Source organism: Canis lupus, chromosome 8 (assembly GCF_048164855.1).
Source record: "Canis lupus baileyi chromosome 8, mCanLup2.hap1, whole genome shotgun sequence".
NCBI classification, from domain to species: domain Eukaryota; kingdom Metazoa; phylum Chordata; class Mammalia; order Carnivora; family Canidae; genus Canis; species Canis lupus.
The window spans coordinates 39,167,915-39,193,580 of NC_132845.1; the positions used below are offsets into that span (position 1 = coordinate 39,167,915).

The 25,666-nt window shown below is 59.2% G+C and overlaps 1 protein-coding gene across 2 annotated transcripts; it reads left to right on the plus strand.

Moving 5' to 3' along the window:
- The first annotated feature begins 28 nt into the window (after nucleotides 1-28).
- Nucleotides 29-24,551, plus strand: KCTD5 (potassium channel tetramerization domain containing 5). 2 transcript variants are annotated; one of them, XR_012035400.1, is made up of 8 exons: nucleotides 38-304; nucleotides 9,961-10,069; nucleotides 11,724-11,815; nucleotides 12,585-12,680; nucleotides 15,110-15,235; nucleotides 16,149-16,499; nucleotides 17,734-17,792; nucleotides 21,200-24,551. XR_012035400.1 is itself a non-coding variant. In XM_072835405.1 (6 exons), the coding sequence occupies exons 1-6, from the start codon at nucleotides 53-55 to the stop codon at nucleotides 21,227-21,229; spliced, it is 705 nt and encodes a 234-aa protein (XP_072691506.1). In that variant the 5' UTR covers nucleotides 29-52; the 3' UTR covers nucleotides 21,230-24,551. The 2 variants fall into 2 exon arrangements, 1 of the variants encoding a protein (XP_072691506.1); XM_072835405.1 differs by lacking the exons at nucleotides 16,149-16,499; nucleotides 17,734-17,792 and having other exon boundaries at nucleotides 29-304.
- Nucleotides 24,552-25,666: the final 1,115 nt, after the last annotated feature.

A 25,666-nucleotide genomic window follows, 5' to 3' on the forward strand; every position in this document is an offset into this window, starting at 1 on the left:
AAAGGCCGGACGCTTCCGGTAGAGGGGACCTGTGGCGGGGCTTGCTGGGATCATGGCGGAGAATCACTGCGAGCTGCTGCCGCCGGCCCCGGGCGGCCTCGGGGCGGGGCTGGGGGCCGGCCTGTGCCGCCGCTGCAGCGCGGGGCTCGGCGCCCTGGCCCAGCGCCCCGGCGGCGTGTCCAAGTGGGTCCGGCTCAACGTCGGCGGCACCTACTTCCTCACCACCCGGCAGACGCTGTGCCGGGACCCGAAATCCTTCCTGTACCGTCTGTGCCAGGCCGACCCCGACCTGGACTCGGACAAGGTGAGGGCCGCCCGCCTGCGCGTCCCGGGCCGGGGAGGCGGCTGGCGCCCGAGCTCGAGGGCGCCGTCGGGCGGAGCGCCGCGGCCGCCGACCTGGGGGCGCCGCCTCCTCCCCCTCCTCCCCCTCCTGCTCCCCGGCCCCGGGTCCGAGCGGGCTCCGCAGCCCCGGCCCCCGACCCCCCCGTGAGGGCGCCTCCTCCCCCTCCCCCCCCCCCCGCGGCCCCGGGTCCTGGCGGGCTGCGCAGCCCCAGAGCCCCGGCCCCCGGCCTAGGGGCGCCGCCTCCCCCTCCCACCACCCCCCCGGGCCCCGGGTCCTTGGGGGCCGCTCAGCCCCTGAGTCCCCGCACTTCTCGTTTGCTCGCGTTCCACACGTCCGACCTCGCGGGCGGGGGGGGGGGGGGGGCGACGCGGTGACCTGCGTTCCCCGGTGACTTGCATTTGGAGAGTTGGCGCCCTGTCGTGTGCGAAGGGGCAGCGAGGAGCGACGAGGCGGGAGAGTTCGTTGGGGCAGCGACCCCACCGCCCTCCCGACCGACCGGTCGGCGTGCAGCTCGCCTCTCGTCTGAGTGCTCGTGACTGTGGTCGGATCCTCACGGACACCGTCTGGATTATCACCTTTGTAAGGCTGGCGTGGCGGAGGAGGAGCTGGTGGGGATCCGTCCGGATTGAAACTCCGGCGGGGCTCTGCTGCGAGAGTACGTGTTCCCTGTATTTATCCCAGGCAGTTCGCAACCTTCTAACTTTCCTGGGGCTTCTCAGTTGAGCGTACATAATTGCACTTGGCGATGCGCCGCGCCAGCTCAGCGCTTGCCAGGCGTGCAAGTCAGTCTTCCCAGAAAGATTCCGCTCCCTCTCCAAGTTCGGGAAGGCCACCGAGACCATCCTTGGTGTGGCATGCATGACCTTAGGATCGGGTCGCCAGAGCTCCAGGGTCTCCGCTGCCCCTTGAGCTCTCCACTCTTGGGGGACTGACCTCCCAGAACATGGCATCCTCATCCTCTCCAGGGCAGAAGTAGGCTTTTGTTTGCCCTGATTCTCCCATTATAGCAGACAGGTATGTTTTACTGTTTGTTTTAAAACACTGGGCCACAGTGCTTCGTTCACTTGGTTTTCTACTCGGGAGATCCTGCTTTGTATGTTGAATCAGATTTTAAATTGTTCTTGTCCATTGGGTTTGTTTATTTATTTATTTATTTATTTTGACGCAAAGTCACAAACAGTTGATTCAAAGCCAATTACCTCTACCTTGCGCGGTTAAGGCAGTTCATCCCTTTATCTTACTGCCTCAAAATGACTTAAAACTGCTCTACCACAGTAACAGTCCTTTGGGGGAGGTGATTAACCCACCAGAACGCACATGCAACGGTTGCCTTTTGTCACCGTCGTCCTGTGCTTACCCACATTTGAGTTCCAAATCGTCAAAGTGAAATTTAGAACGTGAAGGTAACGCAGCAGATACAGTTTCTGTCTCATAAGATAGTTGATAGTAAGGGTTAGGTTTTGTAACAGGCAACAGGAATTTACCAGAAATAGTAATGCGAGTTCACATGGATTATGGGAGGGGAGAATGCTTTACTTCAGATGAGAAACCGCGTGTGAGATACTGGATCCTTCTCGGTCCCCCACCACCACCACCACCACCCATTCTGATGAAAGAACATCCCAGAGGTTCACTCCTAGATAATTAGATCCTGAGTAAGAAACCGGAGGCTGAGGGTGGAGGGGAAGGGGTGTTTGGAGGAGTGGGACACCAGTGATTACATGATGGAAGAGAAACAGGATGTTGATTCACTTGTGAAAACCTCGAAGCCCTCACTGCATAGTTAAAATGAATGAAAGCATACCTGGCAGCTGTCCCTAGGGCTGGACGTCAGCACAGACCTGGTGCAGGGTTCCTGCTGGGCACTTGACCCGTGTTCATTGAGCACCTGGGCTGCAGCAAGCTGGTGCTTGGATAAGGGTTGGGTGGGGACATTCAAAGGGGAGATGGGAACCTTGTAGGAACCTGCTGGGTTGGGACTCACTGGGAGAGTGCCTGGAATTTGCTCTTAAACACCACATAAACCTCTGGGAGAGGTGGAGTTGATGGAACCTTTTCTGAAGAAGGCGACAGACAGGTTGTTGGGGAGAATGGGGAGCAGGGCTGCCACTGGGCTTGAGCCTGGGACCAACTCTGGGCTCCAAATCCTTACCCTTTGGTCTCAGTGCTGACTCCGGCCCACTCTGGCCCGCTGGCGGTTCTCTATAGACTGGCCAAGTGTGAATTCTCACTTCCTCCTGGGGCTTCCTCCAGCAGGGCTGTGTCTGGGGTATTCATTTCAAGCATCTGCCCCTCTGCTGTCTGGGTCATCTTTCTCCCAGGTTCTTGTAAGGGGCGGGCCAGGTATGATCCTCCTTCCCGGAAGTGCTTTGTGAATACTTGCCGTGTGATTCATTTGGGTTAAGTCTCTTGGTGTAGTCCATGCTACCTGGCCCATTAGGCATTGTTGAAAACAGGTTAGCGTTTGTTCAGAGCTGAATCAGCTTCTGTTTCAGTGTGGAGATGCTTTAGGAGTTAAAAGGGAAACAGGAAATACTGCTACTTGGTGGTTGGAAACCACTGGGATTAAGTAGGATTTGAGGTGGGTTCAGTCTCTGTCACTGAGCCAGGCCCAGAGAAAACCTGAGCTTTTGTCCTTTGACGGGGCCAGGAGGCTTCGGGCTGCAGACGCTGTGGCATCAAATGGGTCTTTGAGGGTTGGGGTGACCACAGTGTTTCTGATGACATGTCACTTGCAGCTTTTGCCTGTGCTCACTCTGGGTGTACTTGGTGTTGGCAAGAGTTTCAGGATTGGGAAGATAGTGGAAGAGATTTTACAGACAGGGCCAAGTGATGAGGGATGTGGGTGGAAGTACAAACTTTTAAGTCACTTGGCAAAAGAAGTGGGGATTCCTTAGAGTAGAAAGAGCAGATATGTTCTGTATAACTAAATCGGAGGCAAGAGGCTAACTTCCCGAATTCTTTAGAGCATCCCAGGCTCCCATGAGCGCCGGGTCATCCTGTCTGGGGCTCTGAGTGGGTGTCCCGAGACTGGGCGCGTTTCATTTCACACTTTGGTCAAGGATGTGGCTCTGAGCATGTTCCTAGCCCTGACCGCATGCCGTGGTTGGTCTGAGACCCGAGTGGAGGGAGGGGCCCCTGCCCTCCCCCGGCACAGCAGGTCTTCACAGAACACCTAACTGGACAGCCCTGGGACCTGAACCAGCCAGTGAGTCCAGGTCAGAAAGTCCTGGGAAGGGACTTGCCTTGAGTGTGAAGAACTTGCTTCGAGACGTCAGACACAAGCCCTGGGCCTGCAGTTGTCCTACCATCAGCCATCTGAGGGCAGCCCGAGAGGAAATGGTTGTCACTGCAAAGCACTTCCTATTTCTGCCCACTGCATAGTGACTAGGCTTCGTTCAGAGCAGTGGTCAGAAAACTGTTGTCCGCCTGCCTGATTTTGCAAATTGGGTTTTATGGGAACCCTGAGGTGCTTGCTTGTTCCCAGGGTGTCTGGCCGCTTTCACCTGTGAGGGGATGCTTGGAGGTCCTTTAAAGGAGCTGGCTCTGCACCGAGGGAGGTGTGTGCATGGCCAGGGTGCTCTCACCAGGTCTTAGTTGGGCCGCTCTCCCTGGACTGCAGAGCACCAGAGACATCCAGTCTGGCGCTGGTGTGCCGTGGGTCCTGGGGAGATGGAGTGTCTCCTCTGGTGGCAGAGTTAGACTAAGACTCGGGCCTGACTTCGACCCAACTTACGTAGCTGTGCGACTTGAGGGTGAGTCGGTGTGCCGCTCTGAGCCAAAGTCACGGAGGAGCTGTGGGAGTTTCGGACCCTGTGCCCTGTGCTGGGTCCTTGCAGCAAACAGATGACTCGTGGCCGTTTCTACTTTACTCTGTACTTTGTTTTTATTTTATTTTTATTTTTTAAGATTTTATTTATTCATGAGCAACACAGAGAGAGAGGCAGAGACACAGGCAGAGGGAGAAGCAGGCTCCATGCAGGGAGCCCGACATGGGACTCGATCCCAGGTCTCCAGGATCACTCCCCGGGCTGCCCTGTACTTTGTTTTTAAAACAAACGCTTTCTCTCCACTTTAGAATTTGTTCTTGCTACTGTACGTTTCTGCACATAGTCTCTGAGTCACCGCAAACCCTGGTACCTGTGGGTCGCTCCTGTGCTCCGCCAGCCGGGAAGGGCGGCGTGTCTCCCATGCTTCCCTGGTGGCCTCTTCCGCGCTCCACCCAGAGCTCCTGGCTGATCTCAGGAGAGGCCCAAGGGCAGCTTCCCGATTTCGGAGACTGGAGCATGTGCTCCGTTGGGGGGGGGAGGGGGGGACACGGCTTCCTGGGCAGCCACCGTGTTTTCTTGTAAGAAACTTGAGGTCTTTGAGCCTGGAGAACACAGCTTCAGGATTCTGGTACCATCCGCCCACATGTTTGGAAGAGGCTCAAGGCATCCAAATGTGGGTGTGCACAAGTGTCTCTTCCCATCGTCCACATTCTGGGGGGTTCTAGTTTCCTCAGCAGTGGGGCTTCTAGAATCTTTGCCTAGTTTTGCACGTCAGGCTTGGGTGACGGCAGTTCTGCAGGTGATGAGCTGGGCCAGCTCTGGCAGATAGGCCGAAGTAGGTAAGGGAGAGGCAGGCAGCGCGGGGCGCCAACCACGCCTAGCCACTGCAGTGGGCAGGAGGGAGGGCGGAGGTTGGGTGAGGGAGCGGAGGAGCCATGGGTCTGCCCTTCTGCCCCAGCAGAAAGGGAGGGTAAACTCTGCACCAGATCTGCCAGCAGGGCAAGGGTTAGGAAGAGAGCAGAGGCCACCTGGGAGCCAACAGGGCGATGGCTGTGGGGACAGCTGGCAGGGAGGGTTTGAGCGCCTCATGGGAGCCGGGGGCTAAGCATGAACCTCTGGCAAGGCGCCCCTGCTGCAGAGTGTCAGGCTGCCAGCGCGGAGTGGTTGTCGCCCTGGGGCCCGGGGACTCCAGGCTTGAGGAGACCTCCCCTCCGAGGCAGTGGAGGAGGGGCACTGCAGCCAAGGACCTTGGGTCATCCCTGTGTGGAGCTTCTGCCCCAACCGACCATGGTTCCCACCTGTTTCCATCTCTAGTTGAGTCTTTCATGCAGCAGTTTTATATTAAACACACACTCACGCCACCAAAATAAGTAATGTGATATCTGTGGAGGATTTACGTGCAGGTGTTCTGTAGCTGGAATGTGTCTAGGGAGGGGAGCACCTGAGAAATCCCGGCAGATGGACGGTGCCCTGCCTTGCAACATAAATGTTCATAGCAGCTGTGAGCTGGATGGCTGGCCCTTGGGCTGGCAGGTCCGCTCAGCACCTCCCCAGGACTGTCCCTTTGCCCCAGGGTGACCCAGCACCTGCTGCAGTGTGTGCACAGTTGACGTGGTGTCTCCTCTCAGTGCCCCTGGCTCCTGCCAGACTGAATGGGTCACTCTGAACCACCCCTGTGTAGTCCTGGCTCTCTGGGTCTCCACCTCATCATTTGGAATCGGTGACGTCTCATCCTCTTCTGGATGGAGGGTTGACAAATGAGAAAACAAAACAAACAAGAGAATAGAGACTGAAAGTTTTGTGCAGGAATTTGAAATAGTCATTTAAAATGGATAGCTTCAGAGTAAAAGCTAAGTATTTCTTGTTAGATTCATTGCAGATGCTTGTGTGCAAAGAATTCTGTGCATTTGCATTTAGCTTTTAATGGGGCGATTTAACAGAATTTATCTCCCATTTAGCTCAGGACACTCAGCCCTCTTCATTGCCAGTCTCCAGTGGCTGTGCTGCTTCTCTTGCACCGGAGTGGTGCGGTGTCCCCCATTTCCCGACGTGCTCGTGGAGGCCGTGAAGGTGATGTAATGGGGCCAAGTGCAGACGCTCCATAGAGAGCTCTCATGCCAACAGAGTTCTTTTCCATTTAGAATCTTGGTGAGAGTCTGACATCCCTGATCCTCACTCCTCATCACCGTTTCCAGGACCCTGTGGTTGGGCTGAGGGAGCGGCTGGCCCTGAGGGACGAGCAGCCCCCACTTTATCCACAGTGCTTTGCTGGGCAGTGCATTCAATCCTCCCTTTAATGTGCGGGTCAGGTTTTACTTCTGGACGCAGAGTGGGCAAGGAGAACTCAGCCTTGGGGCTCGTTACTGAGTGGTATAGTCATGAGTCTGCCCCTTGCAGAGCTTTACCTCCTACCCAGGGGTATGGGCTAAGGATGCTGGGTGGGCTCAGAAAGGAATGGACAGAGCGGGGTGTGGAGCTCTCTTGGTGGTTTCAAATCAGCCTTACCCACTCCGCCGCCTCCATGTTACAGCTGCAGGTTAGGTGTCTCCTGGGAGAGCATGTGATGTGAGCTTAGCCCTCCCTTTGCCCACTGGCTCCTCTCGGAAAATGACTGTGCAATCAGGGCTCGTGGCCAGGGCGTGATCTCTGTGGTCCGGCAGCCTCCCCGCCTGGGGCCCATAGCCCAGTAGCTCAGCCAGGAAGGTGGGTCCCAGTTGGGGTGGGATCCAGGCGGCCTGGGCATCACTGGGCCGCCCTGCTCCCCGTGGGCACACTGGCAGCTGTGGGCAGCTGGCCCCTGTTGCGTACTCCAGCTTCCCTGGAGCTCCCCGGCCAGCTTCCCTGTTAAGCCCTTTAAGGTAGGTGTATATTTTTAAAGCCAGCACTTCACAAGTAGGTCAAACGCTAACTCAGTGAGAAGTGGGTAAGGTTAATAGAGGGAAATGATTTGTCGAGAAAGCAGTCTTAATTCTGGCTCTTTTACAAACAACACAACAGCAAAGCTTGCCATTCCACAAATGTAGCACACGCTTATTCTATGAATTGAGGACAGGACAGAAAGAGGAGACAAGGGACCCGCGAGTCTTGCCACCAGTCCCCTGCTGCCTGTTGTGTGACCAGACCGGGCTCCTGCCTGCGCGTGCTGGTGCAGTGGAGCTGGCGAGGCCCGCATGGAGAGCCAGCGGCCATGCCCCCACCACTCCCCAGTTTCCAGTGTAGGTGTTGCCAAGATGCTTTTCTCTAGGCTTTTGCGTAAGTGAACCTAAGACTTATATTCTGAAGTGAGGTCCCAGGGCTGCATTTCCAGAAGCATGTGAGGTTCTGAGGCCCCTCACACCTCTGTGGGCACGCCCACCAGTGTTGAAGGTACCTATCTGCAGCCAGCCCTCGGCCGCGCTCGCCAGCGCTAGAGCATGCTGCGCATGCTCAGGTGCTCAGACACGTAGTGTTTATGGAGGTCTTGCCTACATGTGTGTGTCTAAGAGTCAGTCTGTGATCATCTAGGCAGTCGCCCAAGATAAAGCCTGGTGGAGTTTTGGGGTTTTGGTGTAGGACCCCCACATTGCCTGTGGAAATTGAAACCCCCTCTGACGAGCCCAGTTCAGAGCACTGCGTACTCACGCTGCTGCCTGGCCCCACCTGATCTTGGAATCCTTCTGCTCCAAACAAATCCCCAAGAAGAAACCGGTCCAGGGAGCCCTGGCGGGACTTCATGGGAGAAACCACTTTTGAGTTTCCATAAGTGCTGCTCCTTGGTGGCAGGGCTGGGCAAGCTGGCTCGTCACTGGCAGGGGGTGGCACAGTCTCCCACGCAAGGCCACTCAGTGAACCTACCATTCTGGGTCCAGGCAGGTGGGCCTCCAGGCAGCCTCAGGAGGAGAGCTCTGTGCTTCCCTTCAGGGTGGGCATGTTGGAGGCGGCATGAAAACGGCCTCTGGGCTGAGTGCACCACCTCATAACCTGCCCTGTACCAGGGCAGGCACTGGAGCTCAGGCTTGCTCCGCAAGGGGGGAGCGCAGTGTGATGATGGTCCCTTTGTCCCTTTGAACTCATAGTCTGGGCCCACTGGGGCCTGGGCCCACTGGGATAGGGAGGCCCCCTGGGATGCCCTGAAGGTGGCACAAGCCCTCTCTCCATCTGATCTTGACCTTTTGCCAGCTTGCCAGTGTCAAGGTAGCAGTGCACTGATGAGTCATTTCTGAGCCTGGTGATGTGCAAATGTCAAGCCCTGGGCTCTTTTCATACCTGGGGGTGGGGTGGGGACGGGCCCCGGACTTCATGTTGTGGCAACCCATCCCTTTCTTTCCAGGCCTTGGTCCCTTCTGGCTACTTTTTGCCAGTAGAGAGACTGGTAGAGCATCCTTCTTCCAAAAGCTGGTCCATGGGGTCCTTGGCCTTGCTTGGGGAATAGTAGGGGTCCAGACGGACAGAAAGCAGGGGTCCATGGGGCAGTGTCTAACTTAGATGGTGGGTAGAACATGAGGATGAACTCGGGAGGTCTCTGTGCAGTGGGGACACCGCCTTGGGGGACAGAAGCCCACAGGGGAGCAGGCCGTGGCCTGTCCTGGCAGGAGACTGGGCTGAGTGCCCGGGTCCTGCCTGCTGAGCAGCAAGGCTCCAGGTCCCAGCGCCCTAACTGACGATGTAAGAAGAGCAGGGAGCCCTTGGAACCTCCAGGCTCTGCCACCCACAGTCCAGGAGGTGATGCTCCTGGGTGAGAAGTCAGGTCCTAACGCGGGTGTCGCTTTGCCATCAGGATGCCCCCTGGCTCCCTGTGTCGGGTGTCCGTAGGCACAGCACACCCAGGAGCTTCAGATACTCCCACCACCACGCTCGCCCCATAGACATGCTGACACCATCCTGCAGGGTCTCAGCTGGTCATGTTCCTGCTGAGGCCCAGGAGCCCCTGCAGCTGCTTTCAGGCCACATCAGCTGTTCCACTGACTTACGGGGTTACCCTGTTGACTCAAAGGGAGGCCTCCCTGGGGCCGCAGGGAGGGGACGTGGTCTTGCCGGAGGAGCAGGATTCGCCACGGGCAGCGGCAGAGAGGGAGATGGTGGCGGGGTCCCTGGTTGCAGGGCAGCCCCGCTAGAAGGCGGCCTGGGCCAGACCCGCCCAGCAGACCCAGGGCAGATGCGCGGTATCCCTAGTGCGGTCGGCTCCTAGACGGCTGTGGCTCCCCTTCGCTGGTGGTACCCCCACTGCTGTGCGCAGGTCAGCATGTCCATGTCCCTGGTCCAGGCTGTGCTGGGAACTTGCTGGCAGCTGAGCAAAGGGCCCTGACCCTCCGGGAGGAACCAAGGCCACCCAGTGTGGGTGAAGTGCCTTCTGAAGGTCTGTTTCATAGACGCTGCCCATGGGGTGTGGCTCCTTTGGTCAGCGTTCCCTGAGGGACCCCAGGGCCACCTTGCCATGGAGGTCAGGCCTCTCTATACAGTCGCTCTTCTGTGTGCTTCGGACGCACCACCCCTACCCCAGGATGAGAAGGCCCTGCTGCGGGGCCCAGGGGGAGAGTCTGTGTTCACTTACTCGTGTTAGTGTTCATAGCGTTCACATGGCACGGAGGCTAAACCGTCCCTCAGCCATGTTTGCGGCTAAGGAGAGGTCCCTACACAGTTCCCTCGCTGCTGAGTAAATAAAGGGAGGTTGACTTGGCCTAGACCCGAGACTGCCGATAGCCAGAGGCCCCCAGAACCCCCTCCCTGCAGAGCCCCAGCGCAGGCTGACTGTGGCTTAAGGGACACACACGACCCCTGTGCCTCCGCACCGCTCTCCGTGTGGCCTGGTGTCACACGTGCAGATCCTGGCCTTCACATTCAGGACTCACAGGGTTTTGTTCTTTGTAGGATGAAACTGGTGCCTATTTAATCGACAGAGACCCCACATACTTTGGGCCTGTGCTGAACTACCTGAGACACGGGAAGCTGGTCATTAACAAAGACCTCGCAGAGGAAGGTGAGTTGGGAACGGGGGTCCCAGTGGACAGGTTGGTCACTTAAGACAACAGACCTCTCAGCCCGAGCTGGCCAAGGAGCAGGCCCTGCACATCCTCCCCTGCAGAAATCCCACGTGCCTGCGTCCCCTCACTGCTTCAAGGCTGCCTCTCACACATGCCCCCCAGGCGCTTGTCTCCAGGAGGGGAGGCTGCTGGCCGGGGTGGTCTATCAGGACTGCTGTCACCAGGGGGACAGGTCACCTGGGCTGTGGACCGCTTCAGGAGCCTAGTTAGCGAGGCTGCTGGGGCCGGGGCTCCTGCCGCGGAAGGCTGCTCGCTTTCACGGCTGCTTTGGCTCAGGCAGTCTTGGACACACCTGCCAGGTGAATCCCGGTGCTCCCTGGTCTCAGTGTGCTCTCCTTCCAAGGCACCACCGTACCCTCACCTCTGAGCTCCACCTGTTCTCAAGCCTTCCAGCGCTCAGAGCAGCCAGTAGGGAGCTCAGTGGTCAGGGAGGCCCTGGGCGGTCCAGGCGCTTCCATCCAGCGTGGGCTCTGGCTCCTGCAGGGACTGGGGTCCTGTAGCAACCACCGGGACTGAAGTGGGCTCGCTCCTTGCCACTTCCTGGTGTGCTTCTCTCCTGGGCCTCCAGACCCAAGCCTGCATCTTGCGAAGGGGCCTTCTGCATGCACATGCACTCACGTTGTTTGGGGCGCCTTCCTCCGTGCTGTTTGTGGAGCCCTTTAGTTCTAGACTAAACTTCACAGCCCGATCCTGGGACAGCTTGCTAAGAGGCAGGTGCTTTCTGGGGACAGGCCCCTGCCACCCTGCCTCATCACCTGCCTCCTGACCAACCTCGATACCATGCTTTCAGAAGGGCCCATGGTGGACGCCAGCGCAGTGTGTGGACGGTCCTGGTGCCCCCTCGCAAAGCCTCTCAGTCCCCACCCACAGGTCTGAGGCGATGGCCGACAGGATGGCACCAGGTCTGCGTTTCATCACTGACATGGCCACACGCCATCCTGAGAAGTGACATTGTAGGTACAGCTGCTTACCCCCAGGCGCCCCCTCTGACTGTGCTACCTGGACACCTGGTTAGGGCGCAGCCCAAGCTGCTGGCGCTGCTTGGGGACACGGCATAGAGTGAGGCCTGGCCAGGGTGGCCAGCACGGCCCTTCCGGAACCCCTGGAAGGGGTCCTGGGACTGGAGAGTCCCTGAATAGGTGGAGCACACGTGGCAGCCTTGGGGAAGAAAGGCAGCCCTAAACTGGCAAGAGTCCTAGAGCTGGGAGCCGCGCTCTCAACCCCTCGGCTTCCAGTTGAATGGGGAAACTGAGGCACCAAATGATAGACCTGTACAAAGCTACCCGCCAAGCCCAGGCCTCACGTGAGGGCAGCAGGTGGTCCGCAGGCTGTGGGGAGGTCTCCAAGTTCTGTCCAGGGGCGTCCAGGGAAAAGCTGGGATAGATGCATGTGGGACTGTGTGCCCAGCTGGCCACCTGGAGTGGCACATGCCAGGAGTGTGTGCAGGAAACGTGCCCTCTGCCCTTAATCCTGGGGCACCCCACTTAGAGCCAGCATGTCTGCACATGGGGCTGTGGGGTCCACGGGAGGATGCGGGAGAAACATTTATTTTTGGATCTGGTAAAAATTAGTTATTTTTCTCTATTCTAGGAGTGTTGGAGGAAGCGGAATTTTACAATATCACCTCACTAATAAAACTTGTAAAGGACAAAATTAGAGAACGAGACAGCAAAACTTCCCAGGTAAGACCAGTGACTAATAGGCCTGCCGCTTCCGAGGCCCACCACGTAGGCACAGTTCGCTCCCCTCCCTTCCCGCCCTTCGTCCAGCTGTCCCGTCTGTAGCTAGCATGACCCAGCTGGGCAGAGCACCCATCTGAGTGCTGGGGGCAGGGGAGTCCCTCCTCAGGGCCTGGGCTGAGAGCACCAGTGTCATTCACTGTCACAAGTGAGGCTGTGACCATTACGGCATGAGCCACTGCCACCATGTGGTGGTCACTCTTGTGCTATCATGGCCGCCGCTGCAGCCTGCCAGAGGAGCAGCTCTGCGAGGTCAGGCTTCTGGCGGGCAAGTCTGGTGCTTTTAGCACCAGAGGCTGCGCCTGGAGCACAACTCGGTGGAGGTCGGTGGGTGGGTGCAGCAGGTGACACACCAGCTTTTCGGAAGCCACGCTGCCGTCCCCTCCTGGCTGCCTTTGCTTCCGGGCACAGTCTTCGCGTGCTCATGTCTAGCCCAGGGTGCTGTCAGGGTTTCAGGAGCATGACTCACTGAATTTTGCAATTTAGAAATAGAAACATGTTTGGTGGCAGATGAGGGGTAGAAAATGTTTTTCCGAAGGCACCTCTTCGGCCTGTTTTGCTTTGTTGGATGATAGGCTGGGTGGGGGAGGTCACTCTGTGCCACGACCTGAGCCCGAGGGGCGTCATCCTCCCCTGCGTCATCTGCAGGGCTGTCCCCGGACTTGGCAGGGGGCATGCGGGGCCTGTCTCAGCCGCAGCTGTCGTCACACAGGTGCCGGTGAAGCACGTATACCGTGTGCTGCAGTGTCAGGAGGAGGAGCTCACCCAGATGGTGTCCACCATGTCTGATGGGTGGAAGTTCGAGCAGGTGAGGCCCCACCCCTATAGCAGGGTTGCCATGAGCCTGCTGCCTCCAGGGACTGGTAATGAGGTGTTGGTGGAGTTGTGCCCCATCCTGATTGGATCGGTCACGGATGTTGGGGGGTGGAGTTGTGCTGGAGCCCACCCTTCTCTCTTGGTTACTCTTCCTCACCTGAGCCCGTACTTTGCCAGGACTGCTCTCTGTGCTTCCATCTGGCCTGTCCGTGTGTGTGGGATCGACAGCCTGAGCGCATCCCGGCCTGGCCCTGCCCTCCTGTCCCCTCACATCCCCTCCCATGCTGGCTGAGCAGATGGTGGCCTCGGCTCCTTTGTGCTGCAGTTGGCACAGATGCCCTTCCCAGCGGGGCTGCTCTGTGGCCCCCGGGTCCCCTTCCTGCCCTCGGCTCTGGCGCAGCTGTGCCCTCCACTTTCCTGGCCTGACATGAGGATGTGGGAGTGCCCCTTCCTTTTGTGGAGCCCCTGCTCCCAGCCTGCACAGCTGCTGCCCACTGGCTGTGGGCCTGTGAGCACGTCCAGGATGCTCGATGATTGCTAGTACCTTTTCTACAAACTTCTCACTGCTCCCAGCCCCCAGCCCCAGGTAGCACCTGCCCTGGTGGCCAGGGCCCCTCGGGCCTCTGAGTGTTGCTGGCTTCCATCCCACACAGGTTCTGGCCACGGTGAGCAGTCCTGCCCGGAGGGAGGGCGGTAAATTACAGGCTCACCCCAGGCTCCCTTCTAAAGGTCATACCTTTTCTGTGGGTCTTTTGGAACAGTGGATCACACTGTAGAGCATGCTTGGCATCCCCTTAAAATGTCACTAAGACAGCTGTGGTGTTTGCATCCTCCCTCCAATCGGGGGAGGGCAGCAGAGTGAGTGGCTGGTCCGGAGGGACGCACGTCCCGTCCCATGCCCCTCGTGTGCTCCCTCACCGTGCAGCCTGGAGAAGGGCTGGGGACACGGGAGTTGTAGGTAGCAGTTGGGGTGTTGACCTGGGTCCCCCTCACTTGGAGTGAGGTTCCTCTGTAGCTCTCGCTGAGAGGGAGAATCTCCTGTGTGAGCCTCTGTCTTCCTATCTGTGCTCAGCCTGAGGCTTTGTCCTTAGCTCCTCTGGAAGATCCCAAGTCCGTTGCACAAGCCAGGTTCCTCTCGTCCCTGAGTCTTACCTGTTTTGCCTAGTTTGTCCCTGGAGGGTGTCTTCCCGGTTCTTGCCGGTGAAGCTCCAGAGCCAGTCCTGTTCGAGGAGAAATGCTCTACTTCCCAGAAGTAGGAGTTGGAAGTGCTGTGGGTAAGAGCCCAGAACCCTAAGGGGTGTGGGCGCCAAGCGCAGGGCCCTCGATGAGGCTCACGTGCCTTGTAAGAGAACGTTGTCTGCGTGCAGACGGCCCTCTCGGTGGCTGCGCACCCACAGCTCAGTCTGTACCCAGAGCCGCCCCTCTCCCGCCCAGGGTCCACAGGTGCCGGGGCACATCTCTCCAGGGATATCCGTGAACCCAGAACGACCTCCCAGAGAGGCGGGAGAACATGCCGGCTCCTGTGCTCCCCCCTCTCCGGCCACACAGGTGTGCTGCCCAGCACACTCTCCTTGCTCAGCCTTGCCTGCTGCCCCAACGCTGCCGCTCTGGTGCCCCTGCCCCTGGCCACCTCCAGCGTGTGTGGCCAAGGAACAAGGGCCCTTCAAGGCACTTGTCAGCTCAGTAATTCTGCCCTGGGAAGCCTCACTAGTGTGAGGCTTCCTTTGGACTCATTTTGCATTTAAATGCGCATGAGCAGGCGGGTCAGCTGTGCGTGTGTCTGCCTGTCACACGGCTCCCACACAGCTGAGCCTGCAGAGAGTGGAAGCCGCAGCTCACCCGCGTCCATCTGTGAGATCCAGGCTCCCGCACCCCGGCCCCTCCAGCACCCCCCCCCCCACGCCAAGTGTGCCCTTCCAGGTTAATGGCCCTGCTGGGAGGAGATCAGCCCTGCCTTCCCCTCAGAAGGCCTGGTAGCTGCAGCAGGAACAGGCACAGCATGTGGGAGCTCACCTTCCCGTGTGCCCAACCCGTGTGAAGGGATCGGCCCTACACTGAAGGCCGTGACTCCCCCAACCTGCTCTCAGCCCGCCGCCACTGCCCCCCCAACTCCCAGCATCAGGCCCCCACTCCTGTGGGCCCCACCGGAACCCGAAAGAGCTGAGTGGCCCAGCCGAGATGGCCCGTCGCATGCGTGGTGCACGTGTAGGGGTGGCCCGCACACGTGTGTGCCCTGTGTACACGTGTTTGGGATTTCATTTTCTGTGAGTTCATTAGAAACCTCGAGGCTGAACCCTGTTCCTTAATGTCTGTGGTGCCGGTTGGCGCTGGCGCAGGCTCGCAGGCTACAGTCCCCCACTGGCGGGTGGGCTGGACACGTGTGCAGCACTCATCCCATGCCGCGCTCTTCTCTCCTCGCAGCTGGTCAGCATCGGCTCTTCCTACAACTACGGGAGCGAGGACCAGGCGGAGTTTCTCTGCGTGGTCTCCAAGGAGCTGCACAACTCCCCGTACGGCACGGCCAGTGAGCCCAGTGAGAAAGCCAAGGTGGGTGACCGCGGGCGGGTGGGCGCTGGGCCTGCAGTAGGGCCCACGCACCTCATGCTCTCGTCCCTGGTCACAAGTTCTCGCCTGACGTATCAGAAGCAGAGCCTGGGAGGGAAGGAAGGACCCGTGGGTCCCATGGGCCGTCGGTGGGCAGAGCACCATGGGTGATAGAGGGAGGGGTCTTTGAGCACCGGCCGCCCCTTGAGGCGAGCTTCTGGGGCTTCCACAGCCCCCTGCCAACACCTTCAGGCAGGCAGAGCTGCTTCTGCAAGTTTGTCTTCTAAGTGATGCTGTGGTGGGCTGTTTTCCCAGGGACTGGGGACATCAGGGCTGGAGAATGGGGGCCCCCCGCGTGGCACCTGCCTTAGCCGCATCCACCCTGGTCTTGGGAGTCTTGTTTGGTTTGTAAAAGGAGCAGATCCTGCAGATGATACGATTTTCAGACTCCTGGGAGCGTGGCCTCAGCAAGGCACCAGCACGGACTGGTCCCTGTGTAAACGGCACCGGCTCCCTCTGGGTGTTGGCTCTTCCATCGCCCCAGGGTGTGTGCAGGGACAGCCGTGCTGCTCGTTTTCGGGTTAGTCTCATGACACAGAGCAGCAGCTGGCACGTCTTCTGGGGTCACTGATTCCAGATGCTTCTGCCCATGGCTGACTCTACCTGGCAGCACTCCTGGGCCCTGGAGCCAGCTCTGCGGGGGTACCAAGGAAGGGGGTAGGGCTCTGTGGCGGGCACCCCGGGTGAAGGCTCAGGGCCACAGGGCACTTGAATGAGTGCAGGAAAGGACCAGAACCCAATGGATTTTAACTGATGTCATTAATTGGAGGCTCCTGATTCTTTCTCAGAGTCTCAGCCCTCCCAGGTGGCCTCTGGTCGATGCCACTGGCCCAGAACTGCCCTGTGACTCTTTCAGGGCCTGTCTTAGAGGTGTCGGCTTAGGAACAGACAGCACTGCCCCCACGTATGTTAGCCTTCCCGAGGTGGCCGTCTTCACGGAGCTCGTGGCAGCTTGTCCTCACAGCATGAAGAAGTCGGGTGTCTTCACGAGGGGTCGATTGTCCAGTACCCAGGATGTCCCCACCCTGGCCCGCAGCACCGTAGCTGCACACGTGGCGTTGAGGCCCCTCCGCCTCCCACCTGGGTCAGGACCACATCGACGGTGCTGGGCCTGGGGATGTGCTGCCCATTGAGTCTAGGGTGACCGAGCCCCCCGAGCTCCCAGTCTCATAAGGAGGCACATCTCTCTGAGCAGTTGCAGAATTCTGTAAGTTGTTCATTTTTAGAGACTTTGATGTTTGAACTTGGAAAGTTTTACCGGGGTGGTGTCCTGAGCTCACTTCCCTCCGGTGGCTTTTCTGCTGCAGAAAGGCTACGTCTGTGCTCTGAGGAAGCTCCAGGCACAACCACAAATCCCTTTGCTTTTGAAAATGTAGCCCGGTTTTTCTCTCCAAAAATACCTGGGTCTGAAGTGTGATAGCTGCTTTGGTTTCTAAATGAGGGCCGTGCCGGGAGCTCCCCAAGAGGCCAAACATGGTCGGGGTCCCCGGAACACCATGGAAAACCATCAGGGCTGGATTAGGGGTTGTGACTGGGGACACCGTGTGCAGCCTGGTTCTAGCAGTGCTGCACCCGTGAGGGTGGCGAGTGTCAGCCTCCCGGCTCCAGGCAGGCGTCGGGCAGGGAGCTTAGTGATTAGTGAGGACAATGGTCCACACAAGGGTGGTTCGCTTCCACCGCCGGCCGCCAGCTCAGGGGCTTCCCAGACCCCTCCACCCATCCGAGATTTGCTGGGAAGGCTTGCAGAACTCGCTGACTGAGGGGACCCTGGGGTGTGGTTTGTCGTCAGGAGTATAGAGAGCGAGGGCTCAGGTCCAGCAGGGCAGAGCATGGGGCAGAGGCCCGGAGACCTGTCAGGTGAGGGCTCCTCTGCGGGGTCTTGACAGGCGGCGCTAGCACGCAGAACATTGCCCACCAGGGATGTCACCCACCTCCGTGTCCAGGGATTTTACTGCTCTCGGTGACACAGACGAGATTGATTGATAACTGATCGATGACTGCCTGCTTGACTGATCAGTTTCCTGTTCCCTGGCCAACTGACCTCACCCCTGTCACGTTCTTAGACTGTCCACTGTGGCCCGGAGGTCACTGCCTCTCTGGAGCCAGCAGTAAAGGCCACACCTCTATTGGGGCAAGGTTCAGTTCCTCACTAGAAAGAGGGAGGGCAGAGTAGAGCCCTAGGAGTGCCAGGCTCAGGAACAATCGGGTGCTTTCCTCTGTGGCATGTCTGCACGTGTGGGTTCAGGACCCAGGACCCCCGACACGAGGCTGGTCCGCCTGTGCAGAGGGCAGAGGGCGTTCCTGCCCCCGAGCACCCATACTTGCCACCACCTTGGGGAAACGGCCTCTGTGGGTGGGCTCCCCAGCCGCCACCCCGTCCCAGCCTGCACTGACGGTGCCCTCTCTTCTTCTCCCTTGCCGCATGCTGCGTGCCGAGCCAGAGTGACGACGAGGAGACGGGTCACGATGGGGATGATTCAGATTAAGTGTAAATGTCATGGTGAGCTCTGTCACCCTTGCATTGACCACTCACCTTAGCCTCCTTGACCCCAGCCCTTCCTCTGCTGCACTTTCCCATACCTGTAGTGGACAGAGAACCTTCTGCGCTAGAAGCTGACTGTAGATCTCTGGTGGAGCCAGCTGTCTAGGGTGGAGCTATAGTCTGTTTCCTTTAGGATGTCCACGTGGGTGGCCTTGGGACCCAGGCTGGGGTGCACAAGAACCCCATGTGTCAGTTGCTGAAAGGACCTCATCGCTGTGGGTGTCAGTGGGCAAGGACACAGGCCTACCCATCCTGTCACAATGCCACGGACTCAGGGCCACAGAGCCAGGGCTGTGCCTTAGGGGGGGACCTCAGTCCTGACACCAAAGCCTCAGGAGTGGGATGCTGATAGAGAGGAGTCTCTGACGACCTTCTTTCTGTTTGCCCTGTGATGAGGGACTCCGCAAACACGTCCTGGTCCCCAACTGCTGCTCACATCCCTGCTGTGTCCCGTCCCTCTTCCCACTGTCCAGGTCCAGAGCCCAGCTGTGCTCACCATTAGCAAGGGCCACTGTTCTGTTCCCTCATCTTGCACACGGGGAGTCGAGGCCCAGAGAGGGCAGGTTGTAGGTGGGCAAGCCACACATCATCCATGGTGCTCCCCTGCTCCCTCCAGAGTCCTCCCTCCCTACCCGTGTCATGGACCAAGCCGTGCAGATTGGGGGCTCCTCAGCCTCTGCTCTGGGAGCTCAGGAAAGGCATGTGGCCAGCTAAGCCCTGAAAGGTTGACCGTCCCGCTGTGAGAGGTCTGGACTGGAGATTGCAAAATAAGAGTGGCATTTACGTTTTCAGTTATCTTTTTGATGATTTTATACAACGTTCTCAGTCTTGCCTCTTGATCCACCCGTCTTCAAGTATTTGTCACCTGGCTCTCCAGGAGTTTACCAAGCCTTGGTCTGGAGGAGCACAGGCCAGGAGATAGGCAGAATGAGTCCCATCTGTTGCTTCAAACTTCCTAGTAGCCACGTTGAGAAAGTCAAAAGAAACTTGAATATAAGCTAACAGTATTGATTCAGCACATGGAGAACCTCCAGAATCATGGGGGTATTTTGCTTTCGTCACTCAAGACTCCAACCTGGTGTGTAGTTTGTGTCTGTGGCCCAGCTCTGCTGGGAGTGGTCACTCCTCGGGCTCAGCAGCCTCGTGCGCAGCAGGCACCAACCTGGCCCAGCTGGAAAGTGAGTGGTGCTAGCAGCCTGTGGTCAGAGCCCGGCTGCACCCTGGGGGAACCCGTGTGAGCACAGGGGAACCAGCTTTCGCAGAAGCCACATCGGTGGCCCCAACTCACTGGGCTGTGGGAGGGGAGGTGCGGGCTGGTCATAGAGCAGCCGTGGGGCGGGCCCTGCCTTCGCACGATGACACGGTGCACCTGCCTGGGCATGTCAGGCTGTGCTGCTACTCAAGGGACACAGCTGGTCCCTGTGGTCGGCTCAGGCCCCGCCTTGGGAGGCAGCCCGGGGAAGAGGCTTTCCCCGACAGATGGGGTTGTGGCTGACACAGGCCCTAGGGGTGGTGTTCCATCCTCGTCAGGAGGTAGTTATTGGGGCTCACTCTGGTGGGCGGCATTCCGGTTGCTTGGGCTTCCTCTCCACTGTGGACTCAGAAACTCTCCTCAGCATGGTTTCCAGCTTGCCCTGCAAACAGCAAAGATGACGGGACTGGGGCCAGCACCGCAGGAACAGTGGGGACCTGCGAGGGCCGATGGAGTGCATGTGACCCTCCTGCATCAGCTCCCCCAGACCACATCCCTCTGACAGGGGTCTCCTGGACTTTTCCCTAAACCTAGGGGCCTGAGGAGGGATGTTCAATCTGGGGCGCTGCTTCTCCATCACAGATGAGGCTGCACCTCACAGGGAGTGAAGCGGGGTCCCAGGAGATGGGCGCAGTGGGCAGGAGAGCATGAGAGCATGTCAGGCAGCTGTCCCGGAGCCCTCGGAGCCTTGGCGGGCACATCCAGGGGCTGGCAGGGGTGTGTAGGGCACCAGGGCACAGGCTGGAGTGACCCTCAACAACCTGTGCCTTCCTGAGTGGTTCAGAACAAGTGCTTCATGGATGTGAGTGCCCAGGGCCTCTGCTCCTGTGACCACGGTGTCCTGGGCAGCCACCCTGGCCTGGGAGCAGGAGGGCGAGGCCTCACTGGGAGGCAGGGAGCCTCTTTCTGGCCAGAGTGTCTCTGTGGACCTGGTCCTGGTGTGAGCAGCCTGGTACCTCCCAGGGCACAGTCCCACGCTGTGCGCATGTCCAGGGCTCAGAAACGGTGTCCCTAGGGCCCCATCTCTCTCAGCTCTGGCATTCAGGCAGAAGATGCCCCCTGGAGGCTCGCTTTCACATTGCCTCCTACAGCACTGGCCTTGGCTGGGTTGAGCCAAGCTGGGACTCGGGGTGTTTCTCCTGGTTACCTGGTGCTTCATAGCCATACTGCGCATGTGGATTTAAACAGCAAGAGATGTGCGGACTCTGAAGCCCCCACCTGGGGACACAGTGGTCCTTTCCCCTCTACCTGGGCTGTGGGGTTCAACTCTCTAGGGGTTGGCCAGTGCTCAGACCTCTAGAAGCCCCCAGCCTGGTTTGGGGGTGGACAGGATACACAGATTTCTGGGGCTGAAGGAAGTTGGGGGCTCTGCTCTGTCCCTGAGATGCCGAGGGGGAGGGAGAAGGACAGGGTCAGGCATGGTGGCCAAGAGGCCATGGACTCTGCAGGGGCTGGTGCCCTTGAGGCAGGGAGGCCAGCGCACTGAGGAGCACGATGTGAGCCCTGCAGGCTGAACCGGCGGGTGTGGAGGTGATGGGGTAGTTCTGGGAGCTCAAGTCTGTGTGTTGTGGGGCTCAGGCCGGGTTTGTGACGGGTGTGAAGAGGAACGGGTTGAGGTGCGGACCGCTGGTGCCCTGAGGGCGCTGGCTGTACACACGTCTGCAGCCCAGATCTATGTAGGCTGGAGCCTCGGGGGTTGTTGCCTGTCAGGTGAGCTGTTGAACCCCCAGGGGGGCTCTGTCACCCGCAGAAGGCAAGCAAGGGCGGCCATCAGGGGAGCTGGCTGCCAGGGACCTCTGGGCGCTTAATAAGGAGCCATGACCCCCACCCGTGTCTCAGGCTGGCTGCTGTGGTGGGAGGTGGGGGCACATACGTCTGTCTTGGGCTGGGATGGAGAGCTGGAGGGCAGGCTCTGCAGCAAGGGTCTGCGCCTGCTGGCTGGGCCGACTTCCAGCCTGTGCTTGGCCCCCTGAGCCACCTGCAGGCAGACTTAAGGTCTTGGGCCCTGCTCCCGGAGCAGGTGCTTCGCTTCAGGGTCTCTTGGCTCCCAGCTGGCCACAAGGTGCAGCCCCGTGCAGCACCCAGGTCCTCATTGTCTGTTTGGCATTTTCAGATTTTGCAAGAACGGGGTTCAAGGATGTGAGAAGCACAGTGTTGACAGCTGAAGAAACATTTTATCTTGTCCCAAGTTGCAACGATCTGCCATGTGGAGGAAGCTTGGCTGTGAGAAGAAACCTGCGTTTGACAATTTCTCTATAGAGATCTGGGTGTGGATCCTTTTTTGCCTCTAAGGTGGGCGGTGCGAGACGGGACCACCTGTCTGGGACCGGGCGTCCCCACTCGGAGCAGGCGTGCCGGCCAGGTGGGTGTCCCCCTGGGGGCCTCCGCTCGGTGTTCCCCATGCTGCATGGGCCCGAGGCGGGAAGCTTCCAGCCAACCCCTGTAATCACCGAAGATCATTTAAAGGACAGCGCTCTTGGTGCTAACATAACATAAACAGTCTGTGACGGAGCCAGGGCCTTGCTGGTAGGAAGTGGCTGCAGCGCCATGGCCACAGGCTCTGGGTGCCCACTGGTCACCCACGTGCACCAGGCTGCACCAGGCCCTGGTCCTCGGGTCAGGGAGTCGCTCTGCCTTCCCGGCGGAAGAGGTTGGCAGTTTCTTGCAGCCCCAGCGGGTACCTCCTGAGAGAGGCGGCCCCCGCGTGTTCACTACTTCCCGGGCCTCAGCCCCGAGGCCCGGCCTCCTTCAGAGCCAGGCTCCCCCTGCCTGACCACGTCGGGAACAGTCGAGGCTTCTCCACTTACATTTTCCAGGCAAGAGAACTTTGCATCCTTTCTTCCCCAGTGTGGACAGACGACCCAGCGTTTGTACTTTTTAGAGATGCCTGAAAGTGTTGCTGCATTTTGGACTGATGCGTTAAGTCATTGAAGGGGAGGTAGATGCTTGTTGGGTTTGGCCCAGCCTCGGGCCTGTGGGGGAGCTGTTGCCCGTCAGTGCCTTTGTCTCGCCTGGGATGGAGGTCCTGGGATGGAGGTCGGGGCGGAGGCCTGTCCACCTGGCTCCCGGAGCTGAGACTCCCGGTCACCCTGAAAACCGGATGTTTACAATGCATCACAAATCTCTCCCTCTTGCCAGCTCGCTCGTCTTCTTTGTCTAACTATGCAGTTCTCTCTGGGGTTTGGGGTGTTTGAGACTCACACAACCTGCACGGGCTCTGCCCACAGGACATGACGTTGGACCTACTAGAACCCCTGTAAAAAGCGCTGCTCGCATGCTTTGAGGACAGACCTTTCCTAGCTGTCGTGGGGCTGCAGGCGGGCAGCTCTCTGCTTCCTTGCCGGGGCCGCCGGGCGCTCTGACCGCTGCCGAGCGGGGCGGAGGCTCGGGCGTGCCTAGTTTCCAGGGCTTCCGGAGGCTTCTCGCCTGTGTCCTCTTCTTTGCCAATAACCTGATTAACCAAGTTCTCTGGCACCTGGGACTTACCTCCTCCTTCCTGTGAGGTCTGTTGTCTGTTGTTAAATGTTTGGCTTCACATTCATCGCAGTCTTTCTGGAGGACACATTTGGGCCCGGCAACCGTCCCCCCCGGGGTGCCCAGGGTGGGGGCAGCCCCGCGTTGGCCTCGGGGTGAACCTGTGTGCTGTGTGCGCTGTTGGCCACGTGGCGTCGTTTGATTTGTGATCTTGACATAATAGATAGGCTTGTGGTTTTTTAATTTAAAGATATTAAGACTTAATTCACTAAAATTTATTCTGAGGGGATATTTATACTTTTATACTTTTTTAGGTATCCGTATTTTATCAGCTTACAGTTTAATGCCTAAGTTTCCCCTGAAAATAGCAAATAAAATTGTGTATTTATGAATGAGAACAACTGTTAGTGTCTCAAAGCGCACAGAGAAGCCACTGCTACAGAAGCGCTGACCTGGGCTCGTGGTGGCCGTCCCCCTGCCTGTCTGGCGGCCATCTGCATGTCGGGCGCCCACGAGGGCCCGGGGAGCGCTGGGGCTGGCACAGCAGAGTAGCACACGCCCGTCTCCCACCTCGGCCGTGCCAGCGCCACCACCTCACCTACCTCTTGCTAGCGTCCTGCCCCATCCCTGGGGACAAAGGAGATAGTCTTCTAGTGACATTTGTGAAGCACTCATGGCTCGTCATGCCAAGGGTGCACACCTGTCTGTCCCACTCTGCCTCCCATACTGGCTGATCCTAAGGTGCAGGGCGCCACCCAAACCCCTAGTCTTCTCTGGTGACCATCCTGTTTGCCGGGGTCTCGGGCATTTGCCTTGCTGGCCCAGGCTGGGAGGTGGGCTGCAGGGGCGCTGAGCTCTCATGCTCAGTGTACAGTCGGGGGCATGGGGAGAGGACTCCAAATTCTGCTTCAGAGAGTTTGCTCTCTGCACAGACAGCAGTTGGCACCTTCCGGCTCTGCTCCTGACAGCGGATCTGAACCTGTCTCCTGTCCACATGCAGGGCTGGATGGGAGCCGGCCACCCAGCCCAGGTCCCAAGACTGAGGGCCCTTCCTCTGGGTCTGCCGGGCGGGGAGGCCTCCAGCCGGCCTGCTGCAGGGGGTTGTGGGGAGGGCACAGCTCCCTGAGGGCAGGACAGAGGGAGGCGGGCGCGTGGAGTGTGCAGCTGCTGGGCCCAGGCCGGAACCTTCCAGGGCACTGCACAGGGGCCAGCAGTCCCCCTGCTTCTCCCCCACCCCCCATGTTCACTTGTGTCCACCCAGCAGGTGTCTCTGGCCTCGTCCAGCCTCCCCAGAACTGGAGGCTATGGCCGGCAGGTGCGCCAGCGCCCGTCAGTCCACCCTGTGTTGTGGCTGTGTGTCTGTCCGCGGCAGCCTATGCCCTCCAGTGCTCAGAGCTCGCATGGTCTCTGGCTTGGCCTGAAGCAGACGCAGCAGCTCACTCCAGCCCCTGGTTGGGAGGAGGTTGGTCTTTGGCTTTGGGGGCGTTCACCAGCACACACACCCCTTCCTCTCCTGCGTGTGTCCTGTCTGCCTTGCCTTCTGAGCACCTGAACTATGGGCGGCTGCATCAGGTGGGGGGCAGGGGGTCCTTTGGCCTCAGACTCTGGCCTCCTGCACAGATGCTCCAGGGCCAGTCCTGTGACTCAGAGCCACGGCTAACCCCAGGAGGCACCTGGGCCGCTGGGCCCCAGGTGTGGGCTTCCCTGCTCAGCTGCAGCCCCTGGAAAGGTCAGCCCCTCCTCTTGATTCACCTGTGGGCTGCTCTGCTTGTCCCCCTCCAGGTGGGCTTTGCATCGTGGGCCCCCAGCCTAGGTCGGTGGACAGTCTCCCAGTCTGTGTGCTATCTGAGGCGCAGCTTGGCAGCAACGTGTCCCCCCAGCCAGGGTGGGAGAAGGGAACATAGCAGGGCAGTTTCTCTCCTCAGCCCTTGTCCCAGCACACATCACTTGCTGTGTCAACTGCATGAAATAAACCTCTTTTTAAATTCCTAGTCTCCGCGAGTGTTTTCTCCTTCACTCTCTTGAATATCTGCCCTGGGTCTGGGTGGGCCCGAGTTTGGGGAGCCCAGGGGATGGAAACTGTGCCTAGAGTCACATGCTGGCCACCGTCCCACACAGGAGCTCCCAACCTAGCTCGGTGGGGTGTCCTGGCATCTGTGCCCGGAAGGACCCTGACCAGACCCCTGCCCTGTAGCAGAGGCAAGAGGATGGGGGTGGTGGGAGTCCTCAGGGCACCAGAAGGCTGGGACAGCCGATGAGAGGAGGCGGGGGTCGATGGGGGTGGCAAGTCCTCCTCCAAGGAAGCCTGGTCTTTGTCCGGTTCCCACAGTGGGTTTCATTTTGGCCTCTCAACACAGAGGCTGCAGGGGTTCTCCCCCAAGAGACCAGTTAATCTTGAAGCACCCTCCACCCAGGCCAGCCCGTGTTCCCAGAACTCGTTGTAGGGCTGCCTTCAGGACCCCTGCAGCCTAGTCTTTCTCCTCCCACCCCCACCCCCACCTGCAGAGCTGAGGGCTGCTGATGGGTTCTAGCTCATTTCTGCATTCTCGCCAGTCCTTGCACAAACCACTGAAGACTCTGGCTAGTGTGGCCTGGACCCAAAACCCTGTGGAAGGAGGAGGGAAGTGGGTCCTGGCCTTGGCCTGGGCAGGGAGACCCTATCCTGCTGACCTCCACGGCCTAGGCTGGGGACTCGTGCTGGTGCCTGCTTCCCCAAAATTTCGGGGGTTCTGGCCTCCTGGGATGTTGGCCGGTGGCCCAGTAGAGCTGTCCCTGGGCTGCTGCAGGGGGGGTCTGGAGCCTGGGAGGGAGGCGCGGGCACAGCATGTCTCCATGTCTCTGCCTGTCCCCGCCCTGCCCTTCGGTGAGTTCACCACCACCCAGTCACCCCTGGGAGGCAGGAGGGCCCAGTGCCTCCAGTTCCCCACAGTTCTAGACTCACCCCTGGGAAGTCGAGACTGAGGGAGGAGGCGGAGGAAAAGGAGCTGGGGGCGGTGGGTTACCCCAGGGCAGCGGGAACAGCCCTTGCTCCTCCCGATGTTAGAGAAGTCTTGGGCTGAATCAGACACAGGCAGGAGCGGCCATGGTCTCCACTGGGCCCCCACTT

Bases quoted from the DNA above. Each gene is read 5' to 3' on its own strand.
- KCTD5 (XM_072835405.1), top strand. From the start codon at position 53: ATGGCGGAGAATCACTGCGAGCTGCTGCCGCCGGCCCCGGGCGGCCTC. The intron at 10,070-11,723 runs GTGAGTTGGGAA...TCTCTATTCTAG, and splicing joins CAAAGACCTCGCAGAGGAAG to GAGTGTTGGAGGAAGCGGAA. The intron at 15,236-21,199 runs GTGGGTGACCGC...TGGCATTTTCAG, and splicing joins AGCCCAGTGAGAAAGCCAAG to ATTTTGCAAGAACGGGGTTC.